Source organism: Salvelinus alpinus, chromosome 11, assembly GCF_045679555.1.
Source record: "Salvelinus alpinus chromosome 11, SLU_Salpinus.1, whole genome shotgun sequence".
NCBI classification, from domain to species: Eukaryota; Metazoa; Chordata; class Actinopteri; order Salmoniformes; family Salmonidae; genus Salvelinus; species Salvelinus alpinus.
Genome location: NC_092096.1, coordinates 24481817 through 24493645, shown reverse-complemented (window position 1 = coordinate 24493645; position 11829 = coordinate 24481817). Strand labels below are relative to the sequence as shown.

The following is an 11829-nucleotide window of genomic DNA, read 5'->3' as shown; positions in this document are numbered from 1 at the left end:
CTCAAGATCACATTGACAGATTTTTCACCTTGTCGGCTTTGGAATTCAAACTAGCGACCTTTCAGTTACTGGCCCAACACTCTAATCGCTAGGCTGCTCGCTGCATAACAGAAACTAAACACTTACATCTTTACCATGATCTCCTTTGTCTCCTTTGGCCCCTGCTTTCCCACGCAAACCCTTTCAAAACATCACAAAACACTAATGTTATTTCATTAATAACATACCAGCAAGGAAAAGAGGTTACATTTGGGTTTATCAAGTTATTGGGCAATATTAAACATAGATGTAGCATGAATAACTTGTATTAATTTATTTTGTATTTATCCAGGTGAGTCCTGTCGAAACAGGAAGCTCTTTTTCAAAGTAGCCCTGGCAAATGCAATACATGACCCAATACTAGTTTTGAAAAATCAACACCCATTTCTAGAATCGTCAGCAATGTGTGTTTAAAATGCGATCGATAAAACTAATTCATAATCCTGGCAACATTGTTTTATTCATATCAACACCGTGCCAGTTTTAGGTGAATTACATTGACTTAGCAAGCTCCATCTTCCCTTGACCCAAAGCAGTAACTATACTGTTGAAGAAAAGAAAGGAGAAAGGAACCACCCACTCACTTTAGCACCTGCCTCCCCATGTTCCCCCTGCAAGGGAAGAATAGAACATAAACACATCAAATCAATGTTGTGTAACCCATATCATTTAAGATTGTTAAGTGACCGGCCACAGAAGGTCAATGTGAAACACATTTTATCATATGAACTGGTTACAACGGAGTCCCTCAGGGATGTATTTTATCCCCAATATTATTTCCATTGTGTGCTGACAACTTGATACTTGTAGCATGTATTTTTGAATGACACATCAACACACATAACATACAGTAAAAAATGATTATTATTATGCGATATAATAATAATAATAGTATGTAAGATCTACCCGCACTATCTATCTGTCTTACCTTAACAGATATCCCTGAGGACCCAGGTGAACCTGACTGTCCAGGCAGGCCTGAGGGTCCAGAGACCCCTGGTACACCCGAAGCCCCTTGGGGTCCCTTTTATCAGAGCAGTATAGGACATTAAACAACAACCATATCATTTGTATTTCTTATTCAGAGGAAGCATGTAGTATCAATTATTTATGATGTTGAACGAACAAAACATGTTATTTCAGGTAATACAATTTCCAAACCCTTTATGAAACATGTATAACCCTTTATAAGGCCTTTATAAAGCCTTCATAAAACAAAGTTGTTTTAAGGTCTGTGTTGTGAATACTCACTGATGATCCAGGCTCTCCCTTTCGTCCAGGAGCATAATGGCCGTCTCCTATGCCCCCTATGACATACCCAGGCTCCCCCTGGCAGAAAGAGGTCAAAGGTCACATAATATCACCTTGTGGTGAACTCGTAGTATGATTATCTAAAACTTGAAGATAAAAAGAGAGCGACAAAGGGTTTGGTATGAAGGCAGAAAGGTCTATAGGTAGAGTTCAAACTTAACGCTTTAATCACTTGACCCTATTGGTTAGCAGTACATTTTATATTGCACAGATAATCCTAACATTTCTTATAACATCTACTGCTTCTAGACTCATGTTGTTGTTGTTCGGTTGGACTTACCCTCTCTCCTCTCTGGCCTTTTGGACCAGTGATACCAGGAGGCCCCTGTGATTACAGAAAATAACATTAAAATCGGAACATGACAGCGTTCACAATGACACACTAGATCACCTGACAGGAAATCATAAAAGGATGACTGTAATGACATGATTAGGCCACCACCTGAAGCCACGGGAAATAAAGTTTTGAATAAAGATGGCTGAATGAATACACACTTGTTCATTGCTCACCAAAGCAAGCTAGTTTAATATTGCATGGTGTCAGAAATAAACGATAGTTTCACCGTTATGGAACCAATTCAACCCCCACAAACTTTGAGCCTTAAGGGAAACATCTCAGAAAACTGGACACGACAGATTCAACAGTTTAAGGTGTAGCTGTAAACTAGCAAGAAGGAAATAATACTGAGAAACTTAATTTCATGAGCCCACAGGTGTCAACATAATCATAGTATTATGGCAAACTGTCACTCAAAGTGCATGGCATCTATGATTAGTAACGAAAAAAATGTATTATGAAGGATTGAAAGTGGAAAGAGTTGTAGAGAACACGTTGAAAACAGAGACACAGGCATTAAAGGTCTTATGAGTCATTCTGAAGAACAAGACCTAGGGTCTGCATCCTAAAAAGCCCCATATTCCCTATATACTGTAGTGCACTACTGTTGACCAGAGCCCTATAGGCCCTGGTCAAAAGTAGTGCACCAACTTGGGAATAGAGTTTGAGCTTATGGGTACACTACTAGACACTAATAAACATTGCCTCCATAAGCACATTGAACATACCAGGTCACCTGTAACACCTTCTAAACCCTGAAACAGAGAGAAAACTGGCATTGGAAACATCTCATTTACATAAGTGGCATAAGTTCAAATGTAGTTAATAAGCTGTGAGCAAAACTGTCATTTCAACCAGTTTTGCACACTGGAAAGCTTAAGCTTAATTACTAGAATAACTTTAATTGTTGGTGTCAGGCACACAGAAGCACCTTAAAAAATGTAAATCACACACACACAGTAACGGTGCATAACAGTCCAATACATCGTTAAAACAGGACCATTTTTACATCAGCCCTATACACTGACTGTACAGAACATTAAGAACACCTGCTCTTCCATGACATAGACTAACCAAGTGAATCCAGGTTAAATCTATGATCCCTTATTGATGTCACTTGTTAAATCCACTTCAAATCAGTGTAGATGAAGGGGAGGAGACAGGTTAAAGAATGATTTTTAAGCCTTGAGACAATTGAGACATGGATTGTGTATATGTGCAATTCAGAGGGTGAATGGGCAAGACAAAAGATTTAAGTTCCTTTGAACGAGGTGTTGTAGTAGGTGCCAGGCACACCGGTTTGAATATGTCAAGAACTACAACGTTGCTGGGTTTTTCATGCTCAACAGTCCCGTTTGTATCAAGAATGGTCCACCACACAAAGGACATCCAGCCAACTTGCGACAACTGTGGGAAGCATTGGAGTCGGCATGGGCAAGCATCCCTGTGGAACGCTTTCGACACCTTGTCGGGTTTATTCCCTGACAAATTGAGGCTGTTCTGATGGCAAAAAGGGGTGCAACTCAATATTAGGAAGGTGTTCCTAATGTTTTGTAGACTCAGAGTACAATAAGACTGTTTCTTTCTTTGTTAGATTTACCCGTTGTCCGGCTGAGCCTGGGGGTCCGGTTCGTCCTGGTCGTCCTGGCAACCCGGGGACACCATCTGTTCCAGGAAGTCCCTGTTAAATGAAAAAAAATACAGTCCGTGCCAAAGAAATACACTAGACAGATTTGTTGTCCCTTTTTCTTTTCTGTTTGGCTTCTTTATCTGTTTTGATACTGCTATCATTGTTCCACTACACACCTTCACGACATATGTCACTGAGAAAAACAATACAAATATTGACCACACAAAAACACATTACACAACCAAGAAGAACGATTGAAAAAGGAGTACTGACCCAAATATAACATTTGATCTCTGTTTCTATGTGAAGTCCAGTATCAATGAACGCTGAGGACACACTGAGATCAATAGGATCATTGTATTGTTGTTGATTTGCTACACCTGGCGCTAAGCTGAGTGGAGGTGGAAGGTGTGCTGTCCTGGGCCCAGTTTCCCGAAAGCAATGACATTTAGGCTTCCCATGTTTTAACGATGCATCTTTCCTACAATGGCCAAAGGTTTAACATGCGTTTCCCAAAACACCACGCATAAAAAACATTCGCTAAGTGAGTCGTTGGAGCATGTGTCGATACTGATAGGATGGAAAGAAAGGCAGCACTGCTCTCGGATCAGCTTTCTCCAATAAAATCTTACTTTAACATTAGAATTATTCCACAATACTGACAATGGATCAGCTGCTAGAGCTATATTGTCACCTAATGGCTGCTATTATTGAGGCAGCTTATTCTAATGCTTACCCTATAGTAATTACACTCAATCACAGATTCATTTGGCACATATGTTCTTACACATCATGAAATATATATAAATTACAGACAGTGTAGCTTACAAATATAACTCCATTAACTGAACATGACATGTAGTTAAATATTATTTAAATATTTAGGCCTACATTATGTAGCCTATAATACAGTCATCTATCAATTAATTTTAAATGTCTTTTTATCCGTCACTTCCCACTCGGTACAGACGTCTATTCAACATCTATTCCATGTTGGTTTAACGTCATTTCATTGAAATGATGTGAAAACAACGATGATTCAACCAGTGTGTGCTCAGAGGGTTGTTCAATTACAGACATCAGCAACTTTGTATTTCTAGTCAACTTTGTTCCAAAGTTATCGCTGATCACAGCTTGACTGTGTTTAGCAGAGATCTTCTGTGTATAAAACGGCTTATTAAAACACAATTATAGGACCAAACAAATATTTCGTGAAACTTGGAAGACAGATTGTTGAATGCCTAACTGTCAGATGCTACAGAAGAATAAATAGCAGCGATTCTGTCAACTGTCACCATCAATTCTGACACACGGCCACTTTGATGGTACGGTGCCTTTCATGTTTCATTGCATCAGCTACGGGGTTGTATTTATCCAGAAATAAAAAACAAACAAACAATCAAACACACACAAACACACGCACACGGCTGGGAGCAGCACAGGACCAGCCGCTGGGCAGTGATCTTCAGTTGTGGTGAAGTGCCTTGCTCAAGGGCACAGCACTCTACTGTATCAGTGTGTATAGATGATAGCCTACATAGACAATGTATGATGAGAGAGTTAACACTTACTCTCTCTCCTTTCTCTCCTTTGGACTTGAGGCCAATTGACTCAAACATCGCAGTGTTTTGCTGGAGTCTCTGTAATCAAACAAATGTCATGGAATTATGGCAGATGAATGAATAAATGAATAAATAAATGACAATGAATGAATGACAATGAATGGCTCGATGGCTGGATAAATTGATGAATGACTGAATGAATGGATGACTGAATGAATGAATGGTTGGATGAATAGATGAATGGATGGATAAATGAATGACTTAATGAATGAATTAAATTGTGGTGTAGAACATACCAGTCCACCATTACCAGAGCCACCTCCCTGTGAGTAACAGACAGAGAAAAAGAGAACAAGGTAAACATAAAGTCCAAATATCTCATTTAAATCACCAAGTTAGAAGTAACTAAATATAACTGTACTCACCTTTTCACCTTTCTGCCCCTTTGAAAGTGAATCAGAAAGGAGAAAGAGATTAATCTATTAATCAAATAAAGGTCAGTCCATGTTTCCAAATGAAAGTGGGTCAAAGGTCAGCTAAAGAAGGAGCCCAGTGGGCAATGACGTCATTACAAGAACTGGTCGGAATCACGTCATTGCCAGAACTAGTCGGAATCACGTCATTACAGGAACAGGTCGGAATGACGTCATTACAAGAACTGGTCGGAATGACGTCATTACAAGAACTGGTCGGAATGACGCCATTTCAGGAACTGGTCGGAATGACGTCATTACAGGAACTGGTCGGAATGACGTCATTACAGGAACTGGTCGGAATGACGTCATTACAAGAACTGGTCGGAATGACGTCATTACAAGAACTGGTCGGAATGACAGCATTGCCAGAACTGGTCGGAATGACGTCATTACAGGAACTGGTCGGAATGACGTCATTACAAGAACTGGTCGGAATGACGTCATTACAAGAACTGGTCGGAATGACGTCATTACAAGAACTGGTCGGAATGACAGCATTGCCAGAACTGGTCGGAATGACGTCATTAGCAGAACTGGTCAGAATGACGGTATTAGCAGAACTGGTCGGAATGACGGCATTGCCAGAACTGGTCGGAATGACGTCATTACAAGAACTGGTCGGAATGACGGCATTGCCAGAACTGGTCAGAATGACGTCATTACAAGAACTGGTCGGAATGACGGCATTGCCAGAACTGGTCGGAATGGCGGTATTAGCAGAACTGGTTGCTGGGAGGGAACAAACCATATATGTAGAATATATTAGATTTCTATTGGACAAACTGGGATACGTGATGCTGACACAAATGATGAAAAAGGCAATGATGATGATGATAATAGTAATGTTGATGATAACAGTAATGATGATGATGATGATAATAGTAATGTTGATGATAACAGTAATGATGATGATGACTAAGAGAAGGACGTACCTTGCACTGTAAGGGGCAGGGGCCCTGGGGTTTGGTCAGCTCATCAGGGTCATCAGTTGGAGTGTCCAGCTGGGCAGACTAATAAAAGATGTCAAACACATTGATTTTGACCTTATTATATGACCTTGAATCAGAGGCTATAGGTCATTATTAATTCAATCCTAATTTCTACCTCGAGAACATTCTACTTCCAGCTGGAGGGCGAGAGCAGCCCACTCCAACACACAGCCGAGTTTCACATCTCTGTAATAATTGGCTGCTTGCCAACATTCCACACTTCATACTTAACTCACTATGATCCCAGCTAAGGAGACATATTGAGCAGATATTATCAGCAAGCTAGAATGTTTTAAAACAAGCATGTTGTTCCAAAAAGTCCTGATGTAGTTAGTACCTTTCATTTCAAATGATATATTAGTTTCATTCAGACGTGTGTATTCTGTACCTCGTCGTGTTGTCTGAACTCGGAGAGCAGCGCCTCGCTGCAGATGTTGCTGATGAACTCTCTCTCTATGGAGGAGAAGTCATCAAAGTCCCTGGCGTAGAAGATGTTCTGGTAGCTGGCTGGATACGCTATCTTCTTCAGCTCATCCATGTCTGCATTGGCCACCCCGATGGCCAGCACACTCACACCTGAGAGTGGAGTCAATATCAGAGAAGAATGTGAAAATACATTATATAATGTTATACAAAGCAGTATTCAGCAATATGCAAAGTCAAAGGCTTCTGACAAGGACCCGTTACTGGATATCACTACATGTATCAAAGACAGGTGAGATATGCCTGTGTAGATGAATCTGTGTTAAACAGATGTTTTCAGGAACTTGCGTGTCAGTAGCAACGGCTCCTAATCAACAAGAACAAAATGGCTACAATCCTTAGACGTCCCAAGACATTGACCACGGTTTTGACTAGATGGTATACAGCTACGAACGGAAGTCACTTTTCGTAGCAGGTTAGGAGAATTAACGTAGCAGGTTAGGTTAAGGTTAGGAAAAGGGTTAGGGTTAGGGTTAGATGAAATGCACTCCTAGCCTGCTATGAAAAGTCACTTCTGTCCGTAGCTGTTTACCATCTAGCCACAACCTTTGACCCCAGTATGTAGAGTATGAGCACTGATATCTGAACTGACCATAAGCCTGTGCGATCCTGGAGGGTTGCTCCACATCGTCCACGGCCCGGCCGTCTGTCAGCAACACCAAGACATGGGACACCTCCTGCCTCATCCCCAGAGACTCCTGGAACAGCTCCTTCAGAACGTAGCTCATCCCCTTCCCTGTGGAACAACAATACATTCACTGGCAATATCACTATCAATATGTACACACACACCAGTGGAGGCTTCTCACAGGAGGAAAGAGAGGACCAACCCCACAGAATTTCATTTTTTTTTTAAATAGTGAAACATTTAAAAAGTTATAATTTTTAGATAAAACTATACTAAATATATTCACATCACCAAATAATTTATTAAAACACACTGTTTTGCAATGAAGGTCTACAGTAGCCTCAACAGCACTCTGTAGGGTAGCACCATGGTGTAGCCGGAAGACTGCTAGTTTCTGTCCTCCTCTGGGTACATTGACTTCAATACAAAACCTAGGAGGTTCATGGTTCTAACCCCCTTCCATAGGAATTATGACAACTTCCGGAGAACGTCCTCCAACCTATCAGAGCTCTTGCAGCATGAACTGACATGTTGTCCACCCAATCAAAGGATCAGAGAATTAATCTAGTACTGAAAGCATAAGCTACAGCTAGCTAGCACTGCAGTGCATAAAATATGGTGAGTTAGTTGACTCAAAAAGAGAGACAGACAATAGCTGAACAGTTTTTAACAAATTAATCCAAAATTAAGGAGAAGCTAGAGAGAGAGAGAGAGAGAGAAAGCTAGCTATATTTCATAGTATATATTTTTTCACTTTCACTTAGCTAGCATTGAATGCAACAAGCTAGTCAAGCAAACACCCGGCTCAAACAGAGAGGAAGGGATGGGGAGGTATCTGACTATCGCTATCCAACACCGGAACTCTTCCAAGTCAAGTTAAGCTTTTGGTTTTATAAATGTATTGCCACCGGGGCCCGCCAGTGCAACTCCTAAACTGCTTGCTACTGACTGTACACTGTACTGTATGATTGTAGCATGTTTACTAACGCATTAGTTCTAGTAGCTTTGTTGACTATGACGTGGCAATGATATAGGCTGTATGACTTGGAAATGTTTTTTCACCTGGTCACAGATAGTCCACAAGTGAAGGGAAAAGGTAAGAGGAAGAGAGCACGTAGATAGATGTGAGAAGGAATTACATATACAATGAGCAGTTTGTAGGTGGCTGCTATGAAAGAGAACTGTGTTTGTGTGTGATCAGGGGTGTATTCATTGTGCTGATTCTGTTAAACATTTCTTAAACAAAAGCAAATGTAACAAAAAGGGGATAAATATAACTGAATTTGTCCAATAGAAACTCTATTTTGCAACTGTTGGACTAATGATTACACTGTAGATAAGCTAGATGCAGGCAAGAGTGTGCAAGGCGGTATTGAATGTGTCACTGTCAGTCTGTGTGTCACTGTCTGTCACCTCAAATCTTTCACTCGACCTGTGTGCACCTACGTTGTAAACTTTCATTCATAGGCTGGGTTGTAGCAACCTCATGATGGGTACAGGGAAAATTTTACTATCATGTAGTAGCCTAAACCTATTGATGTTACATTGAGCTGGGTGAACGGAATATGAAAGACAGTCATCCAATATGCTGTAATAGAAATAAGGCCATGTTCATAAATTATCATCCTCCCTCATCTTAAAAGGCACCGACCGCCACTGACACACACACACACACACACACACACACACACACACACACACACACAGACTTGCTCGCAGGCACTTACGCAGGTACAATATAGAGAATCAATGTGTATTGAAAGTGAATAGGCATGGAAGGTGTGTCACAATTTCAAAATGCAAACACAACTGGAGACAACTTGGCATTTTTGGAGACAGGCGTTTGACAAGACAGGGCTACGGTAGCTAGCAAAAGAGGGTAAAAACGGTTGCTATCCAGCTGTACACAACTTCAGCTGGCTAGCTAAACATCTTGGCTAACTGTGGGGCGGAACCAGCACCGGACTACCGCATTTGGGACCCCGGGGCACCAACCTCCATAAAGCTATGAGAAAATGCTGGAGTTTTAAAGAAAATTCTACACTTCTTGCCATGGATCAGAGAGAAAAATGGCTGTTTTATAGCTCATCTCATGCTATTGTTCACTTTTTGCCATGAGGTTGAGAGAACATTTAGCAGTTTAAAGCTAATTTCCTGCAATTCTACACATTTTGCTATCATATGCTATCTGGGGGGCACCCGACCTCCAGGGATACATGCCCTGTGTGCCCATTAGGTAATCCAGCCCTGGGCGAAACAGTTCACTTATTAACAGTTAATTAGTTATGCAAATACAATGCTGTCTCCAAAAGGCAAGGCAAGTTTACTTTCGACATTTGTGAGGTCTCCACTTTCAAAGCTTATAGACATCTATCATTTTTCTACGCAGACAGAATATCAGTGTGTATGTGTGTACGTGTGCGTACCTGTTTTGGTGTTGCCTCCTCCATAGCGTACTCCTCTCATAGCCTTTAGTACAGAGTTCCTGTTCTTGTGATCATTCAGTTTGAACTCTATCCTTGGTTCATCACTGTAGTGCACCACTGCTATCTGAGGGGAGAGACGCGACAGTCAGGGACAATCACCTACAGTACCAGTCAAAAGTTTGGACACACCTACCCATTCAAGGGTTTTTCTTTTTTTTTATTACTATTTTCTACATTGTAGAATAATAGTGAAGACATCAAAACTATGAAATAACACATGGAATCATGTAGTAACCAAAAAAGTGTTAAACAAATCAAAATATATTTTACATATGAGATTTTTCAAAGCAGCCACCCTTTGCCTTGATGACAGCTTTGCACACTCTTGGCATTCTCTCAACCAGCTTCATGAGGAATGCTTTTACAACAGTCTTGAAGGAGTTCCCACATATGCTGAGCACTTGTTGGCTGCTTTTCCTTCACTCTGCGGTCCAACTCATCCCAAACCATCTCAACTGGGTTGAGGTTGGGTGATTGTGGAGGCCAAGTCATCTGATACAGCACTCCATGACTCTCCTTCTTGGTCAAATAGCCCTTACACAGCTTGGAGGTGTGTTTTTGGTCATTGTCCTGTTGAAAAACAAATGATAGTCCCACTAAGCGCAAACCAGATGGGATGGTGTATGGCTGCAGAATGCTGTGGTAGCCATGCTGGTTAAGTGTGCCTTGAATTCTAAATAAACCACTGACAGTGTCAACAGCATAGCACCCCCACACCATCACACCTCCTTTTCCATGCTTCACGGTGGGAACCACACATTCGTTCACCTACTCTGTGTCCCACAAAGACATGGTGGTTGGAAACCAAGATCTCAAATTTGGACTCATCAGACCAAAGGACACATTTCCACCAGTCTAATGTCCATTGCTCGTGTTTCTTGGCCCAAGCAAGTCTCTTCTTATTTTTGGTGTCCTTTAGCAGTGGTTTCTTTGCAGCAATTCGACCATGAAGGTCAGATTCACACAGTCTTCTCTGAACAGTTGATATTGAGATGTGCCTGTTACTTGAACTCTGTGAAGCATTTATTTGGGCTGCAATCTGAGATCCAGTTAACTCTAATGAATGTATCATTTGCAGCAGAGGTAACTCTTGGTATTCTTTTCCTGTGGCGGTCCTCATGAGAGCCAGTTTCATCATAGCGCTTGATGGTTTTTGAGATTGCACTTGAAGAAACGTTCAAAGTTCTTGAAATTTTCCATATTGACTGAACGCCATGTTTTAAAGTAATGATGGACTGTCATTTCTCTTTGCTTATTTGAGCTGTTCTTGCCATAATATGGACTTGGTCTTTTTACCAAATTGGGCTATCTTCTGTATACCTCCCCTACCTTATCACAACACAACTGATTGGCTCAAACACACTAAGAAGGAAAGAAATTCCACAAATGTACTTTTACTTTTAACAAGGCACACTTGTTAATTGAAATGCACTACAGGTGACTACCTCATGAAGCTAGTTGAGAGAATGCCAAGAGTGTGCAAAGCTGTCATCAAGGCAAAGCGTTACTACTTTGAAGAATCTCAAATATGAAATATATTTTGTTTAACAATTTTATGGTTACTACATGATTCCATATGTGTTATTTCATAGTTTTGACATCTTCACTATTATTACATGATGTAGAAAATAGTAAAAACAAAGAAAAACCCTTGAATGAGGAAGTGTGTCAACTTTTGACTGGTACTGTACATTCAATAACAAAGTAATCTTATCATAACATGTATCATTCCCCTTCATATTGCCTATATAAAAAATAAAGTTGTAATGAAATACAGCAAGAGGCAATAACAGAATGCTGTTTACACAGATACGTTAGGGTACATACTTTGGGCGAACTGAAAAAGGAAGATGATTGCAAATGTCCTGTGCTTTTAGGTTTCAGCTTT

At 40.7% G+C, this 11829-nt stretch overlaps 1 protein-coding gene across 1 annotated transcript in view; it reads right to left on the bottom strand.

The window, feature by feature from the left end:
- LOC139533786 (collagen alpha-1(VII) chain-like) overlaps positions 1 to 10005 on the bottom strand; it is a gene marked incomplete at its 5' end in the record, with an annotated part of 59206 nt that extends 49201 nt beyond the window's left edge. The window contains 14 exon segments of the mRNA XM_071332155.1: positions 127 to 180; positions 624 to 650; positions 968 to 1063; positions 1291 to 1368; positions 1631 to 1675; positions 2416 to 2442; positions 3288 to 3368; positions 4889 to 4957; positions 5176 to 5202; positions 5305 to 5322; positions 6288 to 6365; positions 6733 to 6920; positions 7420 to 7563; positions 9882 to 10005. Of these exon segments, the coding sequence (XP_071188256.1) occupies positions 127 to 180; positions 624 to 650; positions 968 to 1063; positions 1291 to 1368; positions 1631 to 1675; positions 2416 to 2442; positions 3288 to 3368; positions 4889 to 4957; positions 5176 to 5202; positions 5305 to 5322; positions 6288 to 6365; positions 6733 to 6920; positions 7420 to 7563; positions 9882 to 9921 (972 nt within the window).
- Positions 10006 to 11829: the final 1824 nt, after the last annotated feature.